The following is a 22,787-nucleotide window of genomic DNA, read 5'->3' as shown; positions in this document are numbered from 1 at the left end:
TGGCAATTAAAAAAATACAGAGGTACTAATACTTGCTTCTGTGAATGAACCTTTGAAACATTATACTAAGTGAAGCAACCAGTCTCAAAAGACCACATGTCATATGATCTGATGAATATGAAATGTCCAGAACAGGCAAATCCGTAGACAGACAGCAGATTGGCAGTTGCCTCCCAGTGTCAGGGAACAAGGCGTGGCTACCAATGGACACAAGGTGCTTTTTGGAACCATGAGAATGTTCTGAAATTAGATTATGTAATGGTTTCACACTCTGTGAATATACTAAAAACCACTGAATTGTAGGCTTTGAAAGAGTCAGTTGTATGGTATATGAGTCATATCTCAAGAAAGCTTTAGAAGACATCTCCGATGGCTGCCTCCTGGCCACAGAATAAAGCCCATGATCTATAGAATGGTATAGGATTTTGAACCTGTGTCCAGCCCCCTCCTCATAGCCAACTACTTCCCCTGCAGCCCTTTGCCTCCACCCCTGTTGCCTGATTCACAGAGGATCTCTTGCCTTGATCAGATTTTGCCAGGTTCCTAGGCACCCCTCACCTGAGTTTATGCTGTTACCCTCTATCTGCCACATCATACCTTGTCCACCTGGAGAATTCCAACCCATCTCTCAAAGCCTACTCACACATCACTCTCTCTGCTTGGCTTTCCTACTTGCCCTGGCTAGATTTAATTGCTTTCTTCTGTGTGTCTTTATCACCTTTGAGAAGTGTGTTGATTATAGCACATGTGGTACTATATCTTTAATGTTTGTATGTCTCCCTGTAATGGATTGTGAGCTTTCTAGGAGCTGTGCCAGGGTATTACTTACTTATTTTTTTCATCTCAAGCCCCTAGTAGAGGAGATGAAAACGAGCGCACAGTCAGTGCCTAGTAAAAGTTGCTGAAGTTGAATTCAGTCAAGGAGACTAGTGGGGACATCCTGATGAACAGCAATGAGGGGCTTTTCTAGTTAGGACAGTGGGGATGAGAAGAATTAACAAAGCTCTGCATCATTTGTGACCTGTGAAGGCTGCCCTCTCTCCTGAGAAAAGAGCAATCTGTCACCTTAGCTAGTTTCTATCCTGGGCCTGAATCGGACTGTGTGTTTAAGTTGAGGGATAAGCAAAGAGTAGGTAAAGAGGGTTGGTTGGTGGGGTTCTGAGGGAGGGGGAACTGAGAGCCTACAATGTGCCTGACATTGTGAGCCTCGATGCCAATGACAATCAGAGGTAGTTGGCTAAAATTAAAGCTGCTGATTGTCTTTGGCATCTGGTATAATAATGCCCTTCACAAGGCAGGTTCTCAATAAATATTTATGCGAATGAAAAAAGAAAGCTTTTCAGACAGTCAAAAGTCACCTTTGCCCATCATAGCATTCTGCATAGAGCCTGCCCCAGGCTGACCATACTGTTAGAAAAGAGGTCCACATCCCTTCTCCATCTTTCTTTGATGCCTCCGGTGAGGATGACTGCCCACTCTCGGCCCCCTCTTCCAAGGAGAGCCGGTTTCCGGCTTCCCTTCTCCTGCCTTCTCTCCTTGTACCGACCGAGATGGCCAGTAGGAGGCGCTCAGCTTCCGCCCCTGCTGTGCCGGTGACTCCTGGTCTGCCAGCGGTGGCCAAGTTCTTTGGAGCTCTAAGCAGGGAAGCCAAGGTAGACTGTGACCTGAGAGCCTCCAACCTGCTGGGTGACTATCAACTCCCTCACCTTTTCCACCTCCTCCTCCTCCAGTTCTTCCTCTTCCTGAAATCCATGCTCACTTTCAGGGGAAGGACCACTCTGCTCTACGCCCATTTAAATCACGGCTTTCCACATTGGAGGCAGCCTGGCCCACTCTGTGCTTCCGATTGGCCTGTGCCCCCTGTGTGACAGTGGTTTTCCATCCTGGGATTTCCAGGGCATAAACAGCTACGAGCAGCTTTCCTCTGAGCCCTTTGAGCTGGATTGTCAGAGACAATAAACCTGGTCAAGGGGTGGGAGGGGTGGATCCCTGGGCTTCCCCAGATGATAGCCCTGCCTGCTTTGCAGCTAGACGAGACAGATTGGTTTTGGAGTGAGCCTCCATCTCTGGCTGTCCCAGCACGGTTTTCTTCCCACTGGCCTTTTGTTCTCACACCAGTTACAACGGGCCGGGCTGGGAAGGTCTCCTGCTGCCCGGCTTCTCCACTTGCCCCACTTTTGATTGACCTGATTATTTCTGTGGGTCTCCAAAGCCTAGGCTGGACCCATTAAAGTAGAAAGAGGCTTGTCGGATGCTGCACTTAGTCCTGCTGATGAGTTTCTCGTGTCCCTTTACATGCATACATTTTTTAGTTGAAGAAATCTGCGTGGACATCCTGGAGAGAAGGACCAGTCCGTCTTTCAGCACCTTGTCTTCCAGCCCCCAGCCCCCAGCAGTGCCAACTCTTCCTTGCCACCTTACACTGGTGTGGGAAGCCCTGGTGTAAACAGATGAGGCTGTTCGTTGCTGGAGGTGACCACCCTTTAGGCCCAGGCAGGCACCTCTGGGCCCCATCCCCAGACACCTGAAGTCTGGGGCCCTGGTACCTCTGCATACCTGTCTCTTACCTGTGGTAACCCAGTTGGCAGGCTCTGCCTCTGAACCCTGAATGCTATGCTCAGGAGGCCACATGTGGCCTTTCTAGGGAGTTTCTTGCCTGAACCACCTCAGCCAGGATTTCTGCATTCCTGGGCCACCTGGGTCCTGTCTTCCCCCATCTCCTGGCCTCCCTAAGCTCCTCAGGCATGCACAGTCTTTATGTGTATCATCCCCATTGCTGGCCTGGCATTTCCTAAATATCCTCCAGACTCCACCTCTTGCTTGAAATGTAGGACCGGGACAGTGTGCTGTCCTCAGATTGTTGACTGATGAGGGGATGAAAAGAATTAACAAATTTATTGATTAAAAAAAAATTTTTTTTTAATCTTTTGGCCGTGCCACATTGCATGTGGGACTTTAGTTCCCTGATCAGGCCCCAAACCTGCGCCCTCTGCATTGGCGGCACGGAGTCTTAATCACTGGACCTCCAGGGAAGTCCCCTGTGCTCAGGTTCTGAATCCACCTACATTCCCCAGCACAAGCGGTTGAGGGTCTCTTCTGACACTGGTGCCCTTCCTTGCATGCGAGTGTTTGCTTTTTCTCATCTGAGTCTGTTTATAATCTCACCTGGAGTGGGTACTTTTGACACTCCCACTCTACCCTCCCTTTCTTCTTCTTCTCCACCCCTGTTAGAACAGAGGCCTGGGTGCCTCCAGATCTGGGGCTTCTCATCACTCTAACTCAGAAACCCAAGGTTCTCTTGAAGTCATGCTGGGCTCTCAGCACAGCCCTTTCTTGCACACCATTCCTTCTGTCCAAGGGCATTCTTCGGTCTAGTGGAATTCTTTGGAAAGCACATTGAGTCTTTGTTCTACAGAGGTTTTTGTCCTGTATTTTACCTTTTTCCTATTTTCTGCCCTAAACTGATATACTCCCTCATTTTTAGTTTCTGGTGGGTTTCAGCTTTAAACTGATACATTTTTTTTGATTTGGCATATTTTTATGTTCCCTCCTCCATCCATTTCTCTTTCCGATGTCCCCTTGCTCCCTATCCAGTATGGGGGGGCAGGGATGCAAGTGGTGGATCAGAAAATGAGCAAGTGCTCAGAATTGGGGTGGATGGCTGTGGCTTACATTAACCTACTGTAGCTGTGATGACCACCTACGTGAGACATCCTGCAGTGTGACATGTCACCCCACTGCCTGAGCAGCAGGCCTTGACACCCCAAAAGACAGCCATCAAGGTTTTCTTCTCCAGAGACCTGGTCTAACAAACCGCATCTGTGAGCCAATAGCATATTTTCAAGCGTTATGATGATTTTGATCTGGTCAATGACAGAGAACAAGTAGATTTTGATTCCTGAGAGAGGAAGAAACAAAATTGGTTTGGGTTTGTTGGCTTGTTTTATAAATGCCTCATTATATTCCACATAGAGCTTCTTCAGTTAAGAAAATTAGGGATTTTTTTTTTTTTTAGTACCATATCTAGCTGAAAACTGCAGCCTCCTGTTTGGAAGCCTGCCTCAGCAAACTGTGGCTCTCTGCTTTGACCTTGAGCATGTCATCATGTAAGTGAGGGGCTGGATAATCGCATCCGGGGACCACTCAGACTGCAGCACAATCACTAATTATGTATTGTCCACAGCTACTGCTACCCTCTTATCAGCTGAGCAATGCAGCCTGCTCCCGTGCATCGTGCCTGCTGTATTGATAAGTCATGATGCATTTTCTGTTTACCAATCCAGCATCCTGTTTCCGTCTTGGATACTGAAAGAAAAGTCATGATTCTGCTCTTTCATTCATGAAGGAAAGTGATTGCTTTAAAATCTTCACTTTTTTCACAGAAGGCATACTTTAATCCAGCATCACAAATTAATCCTTGCTGACAATAGAAGGCTAGATTTTTGAAGAAGGGACCTTTGTGGGACCCCAGCTTATCTCCAAATGTATCTTTTGCACAAGACTAGAATCTTCCTCTTCTTGCCATAGCTGGCAGAGCTAACAAGTGTGGTACCTCTTGCACAAAGCGTAGGTCCCTAAAAGCACATAGATCAGCTCACCATTTTTTCAGTACCATTTCAGGTTTTACATCAGTCAGTCATTCTCGAATCACTGGAGGTGCCATGTCCACCAGAATGCAGAGAAACTGAAATGAAATTGTTAATTCTTGAGGAGTTTGAGGGTTAGGTAGATCTACTCAGGTGGAGTGGTTACGTGGTAGGCTGGAGAGGTGAGATGAGCTAGAGCTTGTGGGAACATTTCTGAGCATCCAAGCAGGATTTTTTGATGTTTCCTGAGAAACTACTTTATGCCATACTCTGCCAAATGCTTTTCATTTAATCTCACTTAATGTGACTTGTGACTTAAGGAAGTCACAAGAAACATCAGCCTCTCTAGAAAGCTGAGTGTTAAGAGCAGACCCCGTAAGATGAGGAAGTGAAACATTTCCCCTATTCCTGGAAGGGAACTCAAGTAGCTATATTTTTTTCTAAAAAGTAATTGCAAATTACTGAGGACTTTTTTATGTGCCAGGCATTGAGCTAAGCACATTATATACATCATGTCATTTAATCCTCACAAAAGCCCAAGGAGGTAGTGTTCTGGACCCCATTCTGGGTGTCTTTTGTTGCATAACAAACGACCCCAAAGCTTAATGACCTAAAATGGAAACAGCCATTTGTTTTGATCACATATCTGCGACGTGGGCAGGGATCAGCCATGCCTGCTTTCTCTATTTCTTGTGGCGACTGCTTGGGGCTGGAGGACCCCCTTCTAGGACAGCTTCCTCATGTGATGGGCAGCTGTCAGCCACGAGTTCAGCGGGGGTGTTGGTTTCACTCCTTGTGTGCCTGCCTCTCCACAAAGCCACCCAGGTTCCCCCACAACATGGAACTGGGTTCCCGGAGCAAGAATCCCAAACAGGATGGAGAAGCTGCCAGTGTCTTAAGATGGACACAGCATCACTTCTTTCGTCTTCTATTGGTCAAGCAGACACAGAGCCTGCTCAGGTTCACGGCGAGGAGACCAAGGTCACAGCTCTCAGTGGGTAGTACCAAAGCCTTGGCAGCCGTCTTTATCTTTCCAGGAGCCCAGAAAGGTTAAATGCTTTGCCCTGGACCACACAGCCAACGTGTAGACGGCTCCCCTGTGCTCTGCTTCTTCTAGGCCCTGTGACATTCCCAAGTTGGCTAGAGCACCTGACTAACCTCAGTCCAGAATTCTGTTCCTTTTCCTGCCACTAACCCAGCCTATACTATCAGTGCCCAGTGAAGCAGTTTCTAGAAACATCCCTCAATCACGGCACCTGTGTTGGGGGTTGACTTCAAGAACATCCCTGAAAGAATCCTAGGCTTGAGAAGAAAAGACCCAGAGCCGTGGGATACGGGAACGATGGTTGTGTCTGTCACGGTGTAACTTGTGTTCTTCATCTGTGTTGCTCACGAGTAGTTGTCAGACTCCAACCAGTGAACCAAAGCCTGCCACCTGTTTATGGGTAGCCCTTGAGGAAAACAAAATGGTTCAACACTTTTAAATGGTTGAAGGAAAAAGCAAGAAGACATGTAACAGTCAAATAGCTGCAGCAGAGACTGTGTCGCACACAAAGCCTCTTACAGAGATAATCAACCTCTGTTCTGGAAGACAGAATCAGGACTGTGTGAGCGGAGCTAGCATTCATGTCTGCATAGGGAGAATTTTCGATCTAGAGTTGTCCATATGCAGGAACAGTAGCTCTCAGCTGAAGGCCATGCAGGCCGAGGGCTGTGTGCCTCGGACGCTGCTGTCAGTGGTGTGCTGGTAAATGCATAAAACTGGCTCTCCGGCAAGAAAAATCTTGACCTGTAATGTATGTCTATTTCTTTGGTAGGGATCTCACTGTGGTCAATTTCTAGTTCTGACATGATGGCCCTAAGGATGGAGTTGGGAAGAGATGCACATAATTGGCTCTTGGAGTTCTAGTTCAGGGAACTGGGAATCGATACTGTGTAACGCTGCCCTCTGGTAGCTTCCAGTGCCGAGAGCTTCAGGGGTGCAAGGAAGAACAGCAGGGCAGGAAAAACCTCTGCCCTTCCCTCTGCCTCTCTGGGCTCACAGGAGGCCACTGTTAGTATCTGTAGGCGCAGGAAGATGAAGTTCCATGCCCTGAATTACACAGCTGCTTAAAAACTCCACCTGCCATTTCACTGCCTCACATGTGGTTTAGAAAATCCTGATTTCTACAAAGAGTGAAAAGTTGGACTGCATCCAAATTGAGACCGTCTGTTTAAGAAAACATCACTTTAAACAAAGTTAGAAGGTAGATGACAGACTGGAAGAAGATATTTGGAATCTTAAGAGATCCAGATCTCGTGTCAAAAAGATGTAAGGAACGCCTATCAATCATTTAAAATTAAAGCCAAAGATGGTCCAATAGAAAAATGGGCGAAGGGTATGGACAGACAGTGTACCTCCACTCAAATATCAAAGGCCGATAACATATGAAAGATGACTAGTCTTTCAATACGTAAGAGTACCAGTCTCACTACTAAGCAGGGAGATGTGGGATAATAACGGGATTCATTTCATCCATCAAATTGGCCCAAAGTCATGACACCAGCAAGTGAGGCTGATCCACAGCACATTCATCCACTGCAGCTGGAAGAATATAAAACATTCATATTCAAAACTGAGGTTCCTTCTACCTCTTCTTCTCCCGAATCCTGGCCTCCTCCCTCTCCTCCTCCCTCCCTCCCCAAAAGTAAAGATGGTCCCAATTCAATTTCATGATTTTTCAACTTTATGATGGTGTGGGAACAATAAGCATTCAGTAGAAACTATACTTCAGAGTCTGAATTTTAATCTTTTCCCGGGTCTAGTGATCTCCCGTGATGCTGGGCAGCTCCCAGTCAGCCACACGAGGGGAACCAACAGACCCTCTTATTGCATATTGTGTTTTATGTTTCAAATGGCATCATGCCTACAAAATAACCTCTGACGCAGAAATTCCAAATCAGGCTATATGTCCTATGGCCTAGAAAAGCCCTCACATTTTCAGAAGAGGCAAGGGACACAAAAATATTGTTGCCTTGTAGTTTATGATAGTGAAAAATTGGAAACAGCGTAAAACCCCTCAGTTGGGGAGGGGCTGAGTACACTCTGATTTAAACACTCCAGTGAGCGCCAGGCAGCAGTGGACAGGAGGACCCCGGAGCCCTGTACCGATGGGCATAGCTGAGCTGAGATTAATAGAGTGTAGAACAGCTCACGCTGCCCGATACCATTTATGTTCTTAAAGTGTACATGAGAGAATGCCCTGTAGTCCATAGGACATATATAGGAAGTTTCAGGAGGCTATACACTGTTGTCATAATTGTGTACATAGGTACTCCTTGAATGATGATGGAGTTAATTAAGTTCTAATAAACCCATTCTGAGTTGAAAATGCATTTAATACACCTAACCTCCGAAGCACTGTAGCTTAGCCTGGTCTCCCCTAAACATGCTCAGAACACTGGCATCAGCCTGCAGTTGAGCAGTTTTCTTGAGCCAAAACTAATTATTTTACCTTCCTCTTCTTCTCACCAGAAACGGGAGAAGCAGATGGGCATTTTGTAGACATGATGGAATTTGGAACATAAAACACAATATGCAGTAAACACTGGTACATGTTACGTTATTGAGTACTGGCCATTTCTGCTGGGCACAGCTCCCCTGCCCAGCATCACGGGTGAAGACTGTACTTTTTATCAGTAGCCCTGGGAAAAGACTAAATTTCAAAATTCGATGTAGTATTTCTATTGAATGTTTATGGCTTTTGCACCATCATGAAGCTGCATCATAAATTGAATCGGTGTGATCTGTACTTTTGGGGAAGGGGAGGGACAGAGAAGACAGGAACTGGGGAGAAGGGGAGAGAGATAGGAGGAACTTTAGTGTTATACATGGATGTTCTAATTTTCCTTAAGGCAAGTATATTCATGTATTTCTTGTACAATATTTTCAAGAGACCAAATTAAAGTTCAGCCCTCCCCACCTGGGTTTCTGTGCCATCTGCCTGGCTAAGCCCACATAGACCAGATTGGCCAACAGGGTCACACTTGGGAAGGCATGTGTGAGAATGGTGATCATTTTGGCCCGTGAGCCTGAAATTCCCTTGAGGACTCTTTACCTCCGCCAAGGTCTCAGTGTTCCTTAACACTTTTGCCTAGCCAAGAAAAGGCTGTTATCCTTAACTGCCTGTTGTTCAGTTGAGACTGGCCAGGAACGAGGGGACTGGAGTCACACTGGATGGATGCTATTGGGCTGGGGTTGGCTTCTGCCCACCCTGCCCACCTTCCCCTTCAAGGCTCTCATCCCAGTGCCCCAGGCAGCTCTCAGGCTGGACTAGAGTCCTGTGTGTCCAGACCCAAGGAAAGTGAGCCCAGGCTCCCTTCCACCTTACTGATTCATGTCAGGGAACCCACCTCTTCCCCAGATTATGGACCCCAGGAATGTCCCCACATTTCAGGAAAACTCTTATGTTTAACCACAGGCAGGTGTGTGGCATCATTCTACTGTTAGCGTGAGAACTACATGAGAAGTCCACACTTTACGATGGCATTTTGACAAAAGATACACAGAAAGTAGCTTAGAGGGTTTCCTCACCCAGATGCTTGTGGCCTAGAGTAGCGAAGGCCCAGGACACTGACACCCTGCCCAGTGGCCAACATGCTTAGCCTGCGTCATTATCCCCATGCATCCCCAGAGGCAATAATAGGTGTTGTTCCTATTCTGTAAACAGATGAACTGCACCTCAGAAAGTAACTTGCCCCATCTGAGATCCCAGAGTCCAGACTGAAACCCTGCCTCCAATGCTTTTTTTAACTCGAACCATATTCTTTCTTCCTTCAGGGATTTCATTCTAGAAACATTCAGAAGTCTTCCTGTTTGTGGCACAACCTCCCCGGGTGAAATGAAAGATCACTTCCCACATGAATTTTGAGTGCCAGGCATTCTTTTCCTTGAGAATCCCCAGAACTCCTTTTAAGTTCCACTTGAATTGAAGCAAAAACAGAGAACTTATTTGCAGATATGGCTTGCACTTTGGATGCAGGAGGCAGGACTAATTCAAGAGGAGGCGTGGAGGTTGGGAACTCGTTTGATATTATTTATGTGATTTGAGGCAACAGTCTATAATCAAAGAATGGTGTTGTCAAACCACTAATCTCCTGTGACCTTAAATTCACACCTGTTTCACAGATGCAAAAAGGAAGATATTGTACCACATCTTTTCTTTGGATTCTCCAGCTTCAGTTTTGCATCCCCAAAGACCTCAGTTACCCAGGGAATTTAAATTAGAGAGTGAGAGGTGAGAATGTGAAAACCCTTCAGGACTTCCCCTAGATTAACAAGAAAGAGCATTCAGCACTTGCTAATGACCGTGGAGCATTGTTTTTTAATTTGGGGTTTATTTCGAAGCAGAACTGAGAAATGGTTGGGTACTTCCCCTCACACCTTCACAGCACAGTCCGCTGGGAGAGTTGGTTTTCAAAGAAGCATCTCAAAGTCTTGGGGAAATTACTTCAGGATGGGATCAGACAGATGTGCATTTTTCTCCAGCATTTTCCGACTTGATTTTAAAAGTTTTTTTATAATAGTGCATGAATGAACCCCTCCTTCATAGGAGAAAGCAAGACTAACAAAAAACATCAGTGGATTCTATTTATCCTCCCTTTCTATTGCATCCTCTCCTTTCCCTGAGTTGCTTTAGCCATCCCATAGTATTTTGTTACAGCCCTGTGAGCAGTTACTACCTGTTATGCCCCCTGCAAAGAAAAAAAAGAAGATATGGTGAAGCTCTAATCCCTAGTACCTCAGAATGTGACCTTATTTGAAAATAGGGCCTTAGCAGATGTAACCAGGTTAAAATGAGGCTACTGTGGTGGGCTCTAATCCATCTGACCCGTGTCCTTATATAAAGGAGAAAATTTAGGCATAAAAACAGACTTGCAGAGAGGAAAGATGATGTGAAGACACAGAAAGAAAGAAGGCCATGTGCAAACATGTGCAAACATAAGGTTTGAGTGATGCATCCATAGCCAAGGAAAGCCCAGCGTTTCCTTTTAGGCAAACCTCTGAAAACTAGGAAGAAGCAAGATTCTCTTACAGGCTTCAGTGGGAGCAAGGCACTGCTGACACCTTGATTTCCAGCTTCTAGAACTGTGAGACCATAAATTTCTGTTGTTTGAAGCCATCCAGTTTGTTTATGTAGCCCTAGTAAACTAATGCAGCTACCTATACCTAGCCCTTATCAAATATCCATGTAGGATAAGTAAGAGTGAGAATTTCTATTCGTCTCTCTCATAGTTAATGTGACATTATATTTTCCAAAGATGGCTGCAACTTCCTCCCCTGTCCTCCTTGTCCGTCTGTACCCTTGAAACTCCCCCATCAAGAGATGAATCCTAAATCTCCTCCCCTTGAATCTGGACGGGCTCTGACTCTGTGACTTCCAAGGCAGCTTCCACCCTGTTTCTAGAACACTTGCCCTGGGTCCCTAAACTGCCATGCAAATAGTTCACTTGGCTGGAGTCTGCCATCCCATGAGGAAGCCCAAAGTACCCCAAGTGGAGAGACCACACAGAGACACAAGACTTTGTGGAAAGAGACACCCAGACAGTCCCAGGTGTTCTGGCACCCTTGTAATTTCAGTTTCAGCCACTGATTGCACCCCCATGTCAGACCCTGAGCCAGAGCTACCGCCCAGCCCAGCCCTTCCTAGATTTCTGATCCATAGAAACCTTAAGAGATAACAAAACAATAGCTGCATTTAAAGCCAGTAAGTTCGGGGAGATTTGTAACATAGCAATAGATGACAGGAACAGTTAATGTACTCTGTGCTTTGCATTGGTTGCTTTCCTTTAATTTAAAAAAAAATTTAATTGGAGGATAATTGCTTTATAATTACCCTGGTTTCTGCCATACATCAACGTGAACCAGCCACAGGTATACATATGTCCCTTCCCTCTTGAACGCCCTTCCCATCTCCCACTGCATCCCACCCCTCTAGGTTGTCACAGAGCAGTGGGTTGAGTTCCCTGTGTCACAGAGCAAGTTCCCCCAGGCTCTCGGTGTTACATATGGTAATGTGTATGTTTCTACGCTGTATCAATCCGTCCCACCCACTCCTTCCCACACTGTGCCCACACGTCTGTTCTCTATGTCTGTGTCTCCATTGCTGCCCTGCAAATAGGTTCATCAGTGCCATCTTTCAAGTTTAACTTAAAAAATGGATTTTGCATTTTTACTTCTGACTAAAGTGATTTATGTTCAGAGCAAACAGACTGCAACCATGGAATCTCAGTGACTTAACCTGATCGTACTTATTTCTCACTCACTCCAAGTCCAGTGTGGATGCTGCAGGTTGAGTGGCTCTCCTACAAGCATTAACTCGGGGATCCACATACTTCCTAACTGATGTCTCCGTTGTTTCTAGTCCTCCTTGGGGTCCTCTGCTGGGTCGTCTATGTTCAGGTAGCCAAAGAGAAAGGGGAAAGAGAGTGGAGGATTGCATGAGGTATTTCAGGGGCCAGGCCGGGAAGTGGTACACTTCATTCTGGTTCGTGTTGCACTGGCTAGAGCTAGTCTTCAGCTCAAGGGAGCTGGGAAGTGCAGATTAGCCCTGCACCCGGGAGGAGAAGGTGAGCGTGATGGAGGCACAGCTCTGCTGCATTCACACGTAGATTCATAGAATCTTGTGTGATCAGGGCTGCAAGGGACGGGAGGTAGGCTTCTCCAAATGCGATCCACCAGCATCAGGACCCCTGAGGGGTTTGTTAAAATGCAGCTTCTGGGGCCCCACCTGCTGAGTCAGAACCTCAGGGAGGGGCTCTAGGAAATTGCATTTTTCCAAACCTCCCAATTCTTGTTATGGACAATAAGGCTAGAGAGTCCCTTACCAGTTCAACCCTCTCATTGTGCAGACAGCCAAGTTGAGGTCCAGAGAAGCGACGTGACCTCCATACTTTCCTCCTGTCCACCCACAGCCTGAGGCCAGAGCTGGAGTGGGGGCCTGTGCGCTGAGGCCCATCCAGTCCACTTGCCAGGCTGCCTCCCAGGGCTCTGTGTCATAGCCGGCAGAGCATACTCAGTTCCTGAATGGCCCCCAATTCAACAACCACACAGACTTGCTCTAAGCCACCGACATGGAAATCCAGCCCAACACTGTAGAGTCACAGCATGTGCCTTGAAAATCCTTATCAACTTGTAGCCAGGAGTCCCCTGAAGTTTCGATTATGATCAAATCTGGTCCAGAATCAAGTCTTGTTATATCTTGGACAATTCCTAGTAAGAGTCAGGGACCCTGAAGAGTGTCTTACTTTAGAAACTGGAATCCTATAGTAATTTCTCTTAGGTCTGTCTGAAGGCCCACCTCATCTTTAAGGCTGTAACATGTCCTGATGACATTCTGATACAGTAGCTTCAGGGAAGGCATTGTTGTTTGATGAAAGTCATGAGGAGGAAAGCAAACCTTCATATTTTCCAAAGCTCTTGATGAAAACAGCCGATGCTTTATTAACATGCATTCCACACAATTTCTATTATGATGCTATAATTTAAAACACTGACTCAATGCCCTAATAAAGGAGGTGAAACTCACTTTCTAAATTTACTGTACAGATTGCTCTTCTCTTCTCTCCATCAATCTTCCTCCTCTTAAGCAAAATGTACAATTTGGAACAAAGAGTGAAAATACTAGGGTTTTGACTGATCTCCTTGTTTACAATATTCTGCTGTGCGGCAATGGCATTGTAAGCATTTGAGTTCTGGTTCAAAGCATGCATGTGAAAGTTTCTATGTGAAAAAATCAGGTCACTTTCTATCTTCTGAGTTTAGGGGAACAAGAAGGGGGTAAATTAACAAGGGATGATTATCATTCTCCCCACCCTTTGCTGGAATCACTTAGTTTCAATTATTTTGATTATTGATTAAAGATTTTGTAAAGTGGAGGCCCTTGGCTAAAACATCAGCCTTGCTGTACTGGCATGAAGGAGAATGAGGATATAGGGGGGACCTTCAGGGCATCAGGAAGCCAGTGATGGGTCCAGGTGCAGTGAGATGGGGATCGTCCTAACCCTCCTGATGTCTAGCTAGAAGATTTGGCTCCCAGCACAAGTGATGGTATGGACCGCATTGTGAACAGCACAGAGTTTGAAAAGGGCCTAAGAGCAGATGGAGAGGCTAAGGGTAGATGGAGAAAATCAAAGATGATCCCTGCTTCCTTTCTCATAGCAGTGCCACTTTGCTGTCTGCTCCCTCACTCTGGGGTTGTTCCCAGTTCTCACTTCTGTGGTCAGGAAGCACTGTTGGAGTTAAGTTTCTTAGGACTTGAAGACTGAATAGAGCATGAGGTAGCCAGCCTTTAGAACAGTAAACTTGATGTCCATTGGCTGCTCAGAATAAACAGACCCAGGCAAGATGGTGAGTGTTCCAGACAGCTGTTGCTATGTAACAAACTACCTCCAAATTTAGCAGGGCGCAAGGTATGTTCCCTGGGAAGCAGACTCTGAGTTGGAGTAGAATGTATAGGATGTTCCTGAAGAACTGCTCTTAGAATTAAGTCTTCCAAGGGAGAGGAAGGAACTGTCTTGCAGCTCAGCCCTGGCTGGTCTAACAGAGTTCTGGAGCCAGAATGACCCTTGAGAGTTGCCCCAAATTGGGCTGGGATGACCTGGCTTTTATATCAGAGGTGCACAAACTTGCATGTTTTCCAAATACAGGTGGCCACCTGTTTTGTTGTGGTTCAGTCGCTAAGTCATTTCTTGACTCTTTGCTACCCCATGGACTGCAGCACATCAGCCTCCTCTGTCCTTCAGTGTCTCCTGGAGTTTGCTTAAACTCATGTCCATTGAGTCAATGATGCCATCCAACCATCTCGTCCTCTGGCACCCCCTTCTCTTACCTTCAATCTTTCCCAGCATCAGGGTCTTTTCCAATGAGTCCACTCTTCATATCAGGTGGCCAAAGTATTAGAACTTCAGCTTCAGTATCAGTGCTTACAATGAATATTCATGGTTAATTTCTTTAATTTTTTGATCTCCTTGCTGTCCAAGGGATTCTCAGGAGTCTTCTCCAGCACCACAATTCAAAAGCATCAATTCTTCAGCGCTCAGCTTTCTTGATAGTCCAACTCTCATGTCCATACAGGACTACTGGAAAAACCATAGCTTTGACTATATGGACCTTTGTTGGAAAAGTGATGTTTTTGCTTTTTAATATGCTTTCTAGGTTTGTCATAGCTTTTCATCCAAGCAGCAAGCACCTTTTAATTTTATGCCTGCAGGTATGGTCCGCAGTGATTTTGGAGCCCAAGACAAGCCTGCTGTTTCCACCTTCTCCCCATTTATTTTCTGTGAAGTGATGGGACTGGATGCCATGATCTTAATTTTTTGAATGTTGAGTTTTAAGCCAGCTTTTTTCTTTTTTTCTCTTTTTCTTCAACTCTCCTCTTTCACCCTCATCAAGAGGCTCTTTAGTTCCTCTTTCCTTTCTGCCATTAGAGTGGTATCATCTGCATATCTGAGTTTGTTGACATTTCTCCCAGAAAACAGTTGATTCCAGCTGTGAGTCATCCAGTCCAACATTTCGCCTTATGTACTCTGCATAGGAGTTAAATAAGCAGGGTGACGATATACAGCTTTGACATGCTCCTTCCCCAATGTTGAATCAATCTGTTGTTCCATGTTCAGTTCTAACTGTTGCTTCTTCACATGCATACAGGTTTCTCAAGAGACAAGTAAGGGTTTATGTAAATAAAATTTTATTAGAACGCAGTTCCACTCTTCATTTCCATATGATCTAAGGCTCTTTCAGGCTGCTTGGATAGAGTTGAGTAGTTGTGACAGAATCTGTATTACTGATAAAGCCTAAAACATTTAGTATCTTGCTATTTCTAGAAGTGAGTCGACCTCAGGTTTGTGTTCCCACAGTAGCCATTGGCTGTGGGCTTCCAGGGAAAGGACAAGACCTTGGACAGCAGTTCTGCAGCAGAGATGAGCCCTGCTGGGTGAGGGCTTGGGGCTATGCTGCTTCCACCCCCAACATTGGGGACAGTAGGTCTTTCCTCAAGGGAAATGTGGGCGGAGCTCATATGATGGTGTCCATCATAGCAGGTTAAAATGACCATTGCATTTAATGGGTCAGGAATTCTGGAAGGACTCAGGTGGACAGTCTAACTTCCAAGATTCCTTCCTGGCTCAGTGCTCCTTTGCCTCTTTCTCTCTTTATGAGGCATCTCATCTTCCAGGGTTTCTGTATGCCACAGGGTAGTTTTAGGATCATCACACTTACAGGAGGGATTCACGAGGCGGGATATGAAAGCCCTGGGCCTGTGAAAAAACACACCAGAGCTGACGCAGCGTCACTCTGCTGTGTCTAATTGGTCAAAGCTGTGATGGACCTGCCCAGATTCAAGGGGGTGGAACGAGATGCAAGATCACAGCGCAGAGGAGGTGAGAGGTGCTGCTATGCCATCTTGGGGAAATCTGGAATGCCTCCATGGACCAGGTCTCAGAGCTGTTTAAACACGTCCCTTCCCTTTGAGCACATCACATTTCCTCTTCCAGGGGAAATGGCAACCCTCTCTAGTATTCTTGACTGGAAAATCCTATGGACAGAGGAGCCTGATGGGGTACAGTCCATGGGATCATAGAGAATCAAACACAGCTGAGCATGCAGGCAGTGGATTTGAATGGGGAGAGGGGAACAGGCAGGAAGCGGCTTTCATGTTGGAGCACAGGTGCATGGATCCTTCCTTTATAATAGTACCAGGCTACTTACTGCACCTCAGCCTCATGCCAGACCTGCCTGCCATGGACTTTATGTATATTTATTATCATAAAGCTTCAAAACCTTCAAATAGTAAGTCCTGTTATTCCCATTTGATGAAAAAATGAGGCTCAGCACAAAGGAATAAACTTTTGGCCACAGAATTAAGGTTTGAGTGTGACAGGCTGACTCTGGCCCATCTCTCCATCCTGCAGCCCGCAGTGTCTACCTAAGGGGTGGCCGTGCAGGCCGGAGAACAAAGAAGCAAAAGGACCGTAGAACGATTTTCTTAGCATTAAGTGGTTCACAGTTTCCCATTTTTTCCTCCTTTTTGTTCCCTATAATTGAAGGAGTCCCTCTCCCTGTTTTTTTGGTTTTAAGAGGAATAAAACAAAAAAGTGAGAAGCAAAGGGCGCCATGAAGTTGTGCAGGGAGCCAGTGTGAGGCACCATGGCCACGGGGAGCAAGACTGGGAGGGTGCAGACGGTGGTGTTATGAAGGGCCACACCAGCCTCTGCCCTCCCAAGGCAGGGCTCAGACTCTGTGGCTGGTGACAGAAATGCCCTCGGGCCCCAGGGGTGGAGGAGTCACTTTGCCCCCTCCTCCAGATAAACATCCTCAGGTTAAATGTTAGAGATAAGCCTTGAAACGGGAGGATGTCATTAACACTTGGAAAAATTGTCCTCAGTTTTTAGTGTGCTAAGAATCACACTTGGGGCTTCGCAGGTGGCGCTAGTGGTAAAGAACCTGCCTGCCAATGCAGGAGATGCAAGAGATGCAGGTTCGACCCCTGGATCCAGAAGATCCCCTGGAGGAGGCCATGCAACACTCCGGTGTTCTTGCCTGGAGAATCCCATGGACAGAGGAGCCTGGAACACTAGGGTCGCAGAGTCAGACACAACTGAAGCGACTTAGTACACATGCAAGAATCACCTGAGGTGCTTGTTTAGAATGCCGCACTCCTGGTCCCCACTCTTGGAAACTCATGCAGCAGGTTGGGAGTGATGCCCCAAATCTGCATATTTAAAACACCCCCAAGCCATTATGCTCCCAGTGAATCCTGAGCCAGGCTAAGAGAAACATGGACTTGGAGGGTGAAGGGGCAAAATCTCAAACTTCTTTTGTTAAAGCAGCTTGTTTGTCATTATAGTTTAATCTCACAAACACCAGTTTTCTTATTCTGGATGTAGATGTGGTAGGTATGTTTATAGAGCTGTCTTGCTGAAAGAAAGATAATGCACACGCAGTTATGTGCATAATTGCAGTTAATTATTGTGTTGTGAATGTATGGTTAAACTCGATAAAGATCAACTTATAAAAACTCTTATTACAACTTCTCTGTTATTTGCCATTAATCACTACTGTGGATTTTTTAGGGGAGTTTCTTCATTCATCTACTTAATTAAAAAGTTTCGTGTTCTTCCTGTGTGCCTGGCCCACTGGAAGGAGTGGGGAGAATACACACAGTGGGCCCACAGCTGGGGGCCGACCACCGCCCTCCAGGGATTTACAGTCTGGCCAAGGAGACAGATTCAATAAATCCCCAGCAACCACAGGCATTTCAATTTTGTGTATGTTTGTGATTTTTATAAATGTGGAAGTATTTACATAGATACAAATACAAAGTATACAAACAAACACTGCTTGTCAGGCCATAGGTTGTGATGTGAGGTTTTTTTGGTTGTTTTTTTTTTAATTGACTAACCTACAGATTTTGAAGTTTCCAGGTAGTCTCTGACTGGGCTAGGAAGATATATTCTATAAATTCTACACGAAGTTGGATTGTAGGGTGCTTTTTTTTTTCAATCAGTGAGTTAAGACTTCACATCTGAATATGTTGAATTAAGATGTCTGAAAGATGCATTGATGTTTTTTTTTTCCCATCACGTTTCTGCTCCTCCCCCATTTGTGAACCTAGCATGTTAGGAGAGTAATACCCAGCTGCTTTCAAGCACAATCATACCTGAATGCAGAATTGTCGTCCAACAGTGAGAAGCACAGAGAATTCTGATTCCTTGCTTAGCAGTTTCAGCATGTCCTCAATGCTATTTTCTTGCCAGAAATCTGAGCGTGCAAACTGTCTTTGAGAAAACAAATCAATAGGAGACAGAAGCTGTCATCAGTAACCTCTGCTTCCTGGTTTTCAGCGTTGCAGGTGGTGAGCTGTTTGACTTCTTAGCTGAAAAGGAATCTCTGACTGAAGAGGAAGCAACTGAATTTCTCAAACAAATTCTTAATGGTGTTTACTATCTACACTCCCTTCAGATTGCCCACTTTGATCTTAAGGTACGTTGCTTGGTGTAAACCAGATGAAAGCATATGCATATCATAGCACTTGCTGTTTGTTTGATGGGAAAAATGGAGGCATCCAAAAGAGATACATGTGTTGTTGTTTTCTTTTTCCGTAAAGGGGTTTATTGCATACAATTATCGGTATAAATCAGCAAGTATATAATGCATGCTTACTACAGCAGTTCCTAACGATTGTGTGGAATAGAGGCTTAGGATTAATCATCACAGTATAGGATTCTCTTGGGGAAGAATTGAGGGCTGTTGCCAGCCAAGTCTTTAAGCAAGGGGGCTGCTGTTGGTTATGGGGTATTTTCAGCCTGGAGTAGCCACTGGCTGCTCCATTCCTCTCTGCCTCTGGCTGCCAGCATAGAAGATGGAAGGTATTTTAATCTCTGCTCTCTTTCTTGATGCAAAGTCTTCTGGGCTGACTCGGTGTCTCGCAATCAATTAAGCCAGACTCTGAGACTGTCTGCTTGGGGTCTTTGTTGACTAGGGGCAAGGCATTATCAGCAATTTGTAAAAAAGCTGGGGGGGGTGGGCAGGTCATACTCCCACCCATCACAGAGGTTATGGTCTCTTTGGGAGGGGAAGACATCCATATGAGCAACAGAAGTGACAGTGTAAGATTCAGGGTACAGTCCAAAACAGTGAGATTATCACCAAGCAGTGTGTGGTTGATTGCCAAGTGAATGATCCCTGTCACTGGAGCTAGGATAAGATGTAAGAGAAGGGAAGGTTTTCTCCATACTTACTGTAGCAGAGCTGTCAAGACCACGTCTGGATCCCCCAGGACTCACTGGCACATACCCCAAAGACTGTTGCTGGGAGCTGGAAATGCCAAAGCATAAATACCCACTGAAGCAGCTCTTAGCGGTAGACTTGGGGAGATAGTGGATAAATACCCCAGCTTCCTTGTGCTTCAGTTGGCAAATTCGGAGTGCTTCCATTTCTCCCCAAGTCCTCCAAAGAGACTGTGCTCCAGTCACCCCCACCTTGATAAGACACTTTATATCAGCTTCCTTCCTTCTCTTTCCTGTCTTCCCATTCCTCTGCCCAGTATTCCCTGGGGTCCCCTCCCACTTAAGCCGCTTGCAGGCAGATCCCTTTCCAGATCCGTTCCTGGGAGAACCTAAACCAAGACACTTGTTTTTCCTGGTGTTCTGTTGCAGTCTCTCTTTTATCCCTACTTTTTGTTGTTTTTTCAGGAGAGAGGAAGAACTACACTGCCATCTTGTCCTCAGCATAACTTATGATAGTATTTTTTTTTTATTGTGGAAAGATAAACACAATATAATATTTACCATTTTAACCATTTTAAAGTATGCAGTTAAGTGGCATTAAATCTATGCACGTAGTTGTGTAGCCATCACCACCTTCTATTTCTGGAATTTACTGTTCTTCCAAGCTGAAACTATGTATCCCTTAAACACTAATCATCAGCCCTTCTACCCCCAGCTACTGGCATCCATCATTCTACTTTCTGTCTCTATGATTTTGCCTATTCTAGATATTTCATATAAGTGGAATTATACAACATTTCTCCTTTTGTGACTGACATTTCAGTTAGCATCGTATCTTTAGGGTTCATCCATATTGATGCACATGTCAGAAGTTTACTTTCTTTCTCAGGCTAAATAATATTCCATTGTATGGGTAGGTCCTGTTTTGTGGACATCATGTTATTTCCACCTTTTGGTTATTGTGAATAACACTGCAATGAACATTGCTGTACTATTTTTCTCTTTTTAAAGCCCGAAAATATAATGCTTTTGGATAGAAATGTCCCCAAGCCTCGGATCAAGATCATTGACTTTGGATTGGCCCATAAAATTGACTTTGGAAATGAATTCAAAAATATATTTGGGACACCAGAATTTGTTGGTAAGTTTTCTTCATTCCTATGGCCATTCCATTCATTTCTCATAAACATCATGCTGGCAGAATTCCCCCTGCTGCAGCATCATTTCTTGGGTACATGTTTCTGATTTATACATGAAAACTAGACTCTGTTGGTTCACTTCCTTCCAAAACTAAATGTGCATTCATTTCCCCATAGCTCCTGAGATAGTCAACTATGAACCTCTTGGTCTTGAGGCAGATATGTGGTAAGGAACATGTCCTTAATGTTATCATTTTTCTGATTTATTTTACTATTCGTCTGATATTGTTTTTCTTCTTGTTTCATGTCTAGGAGTATTGGGGTAATAACCTATATTCTGTAAGTACCCAACTTCACTATTTATGTTCTTCCCCTTTTTCTTTGAAATTATGTGTCATGTTGATCACTTCAGGTTATGCATGCTTTTTATGTACACATAGTCATTTTACACCTCCAGAACACATTTAGTTTATACTAATTACACATTTTCTCTTAATTTGAAATGAGTCATCAGAAATTGCAACGTAATCACTGAAAGAAAGCTTGACGGCCCATCACTCCTGAGAAAAGAGGAAAGGTTTTTCTTTTATAAACTACTAAACGCTATTCTAAATGAACTTTTTAAATGTGTCCTTTGCATAAGCTGAAGCTTCTGTGCATGACGATTAAACGCCCTGTAAAATGTAATTGAATTCTGAAGTGACTGCTCAAGCACCAGAGCAGACTGTGGTTCCTCATTCTCCTAATCAGGTATTAGAGGAGCAGCGTTATAACACCAGGGGGAACTTACTCATGTTCTGTGCCCCACTTTATTAACAGCCTCAGTGGGGCCTCCCCGTTTCTCGGAGACACTAAGCAAGAAACATTAGCGAACGTATCTGCTGTCAACTACGAATTTGAGGAAGAGTACTTCAGTAATACGAGTGCCCTAGCCAAAGATTTCATAAGAAGACTCCTCGTCAAGGATCCAAAGTGAGTGGCCCTTATTCCTGAAAGTCGCCTAGCCGCAGCCTCAGCTAGATGAGGGTTAGCCCCTATCCTGTACACGCAGCTGTGTTTATTCCTCTCTGGTTGTTTCCACCTGGGAGAGAGAAGCATGCCCCGTGAAACGCTTAAGAAAATGCAGGCAGGGCCCTTGGCACCTTTCAGTCAGTCCCGGTGGGCACAGTGAAATAATCACACAAAGACTGACATTATTTTCAGCTTGCTTCCGTGAAGCAGGCCCCGAGCTGCGTTTTCCAGAGCATCTGCTTGGTAGAGCCAGCCGGCATGGAAACAATCTTAGTGTTTGCTTCTATGGTCACCACATTTTTTTTCTTTCCCCTACCCCCCCACCCCCAAAGGAAGAGAATGACAATTCAAGATAGTTTGCAGCATCCCTGGATCAAGGTGAGTTGCATATTGCAGTTGGTTTGGGGATCATAGGGTGTCCTGGAATTCATTTGCCCTGGGCTTTCTGGGTAGCTCAACTGGTAATGAATCCACCTGCAATGCAGGAGACCCTGGTTCGATTCCTGGGTTGGAAAGTTTCCCCTGGAGAAGGGATAGGCTACCCACTCCAGTATTCTTGAGTTTCCCTGGTGACTCAGATGGTAAAGAATCCACCGGTGATATGGGAGACCTGGGTTCGATCCCGGGGTTGGGAAGATCCCCTGGAGGAGGGCATGGCAACCCACTCCAGTATTCTTGCTTGGAGAATCCCCATGGACAGAGGAGCCTGGTTGACCACAGTCCATGGGGTCTCAAAGAGTCAGACACGACTGAGCGACTCAGCACAGCACAGGCTATCACGTGGCACTGTGGGTTCTAACCACGGCCACGTGTGGAGTATTCTGTTTGCTGTTGGTGCTGTATCTTAAGACAGCTGAGAGAATCCTCATGATAACAGAGGTAGAGAGGAGTGAGCTACCCCAGGGCAGGATGGTGATGAGAAGCTGAAGGACAGAGCCACTCAACCGCCTTGCGTTTGATTGTGGGATATTAGCCCAAACACTGTCTTTGTTAAGTTTTTAATTAAATTCCAGCATTTAAATATGATATCAAACCTAGATTCCCAGCTTCTCTTGAAAAATCTGAAGTTCTGCCAACACAGAGACCTCATTCCTCAAGGCTGCCAGAAACTCTGCTGCCCTTGTGCCAGGCCAGCGGTCACCCCCACCATACATATACCTACCTGCCTGGCGCCTGTTGGCATTTGGGTTAGAGAACCAAAGTTGCTTCAGCTAGAGCAGAAAGGACTAAGGGTGGGGGAGCATGGCAGTTGCAGACTAAAATCATGGAACCAGTAAACAGATTG

General features: G+C 45.4%; 1 protein-coding gene across 8 annotated transcripts in view; it reads left to right on the top strand.

The window, feature by feature from the left end:
• Nucleotides 1-22,787, top strand: part of DAPK1 (death associated protein kinase 1) — a 206,029-nt gene that overhangs the window by 126,168 nt on the left and 57,074 nt on the right. For 7 of the 8 annotated variants that reach the window (XM_070459526.1, XM_020902140.2, XM_020902143.2 and 4 more), the window contains exons 4-9: nucleotides 18,468-18,606; nucleotides 20,364-20,493; nucleotides 20,669-20,717; nucleotides 20,804-20,830; nucleotides 21,311-21,463; nucleotides 21,835-21,880. In XM_070459526.1, coding sequence (XP_070315627.1) covers nucleotides 18,468-18,606; nucleotides 20,364-20,493; nucleotides 20,669-20,717; nucleotides 20,804-20,830; nucleotides 21,311-21,463; nucleotides 21,835-21,880 — 544 coding nt within the window. Of the gene's footprint in view, nucleotides 1-15,985; nucleotides 16,005-18,467; nucleotides 18,607-20,363; nucleotides 20,494-20,668; nucleotides 20,718-20,803; nucleotides 20,831-21,310; nucleotides 21,464-21,834; nucleotides 21,881-22,787 lie in introns of those variants that run through there. The other variant, XM_020902145.2, reaches the window with a different exon arrangement.

Source organism: Odocoileus virginianus, chromosome 31, assembly GCF_023699985.2.
Source record: "Odocoileus virginianus isolate 20LAN1187 ecotype Illinois chromosome 31, Ovbor_1.2, whole genome shotgun sequence".
Taxonomy (NCBI): domain Eukaryota; kingdom Metazoa; phylum Chordata; class Mammalia; order Artiodactyla; family Cervidae; genus Odocoileus; species Odocoileus virginianus.
Note: the sequence above shows the minus strand (reverse complement) of the source record. Positions and strands in the feature narration are given on the sequence as shown.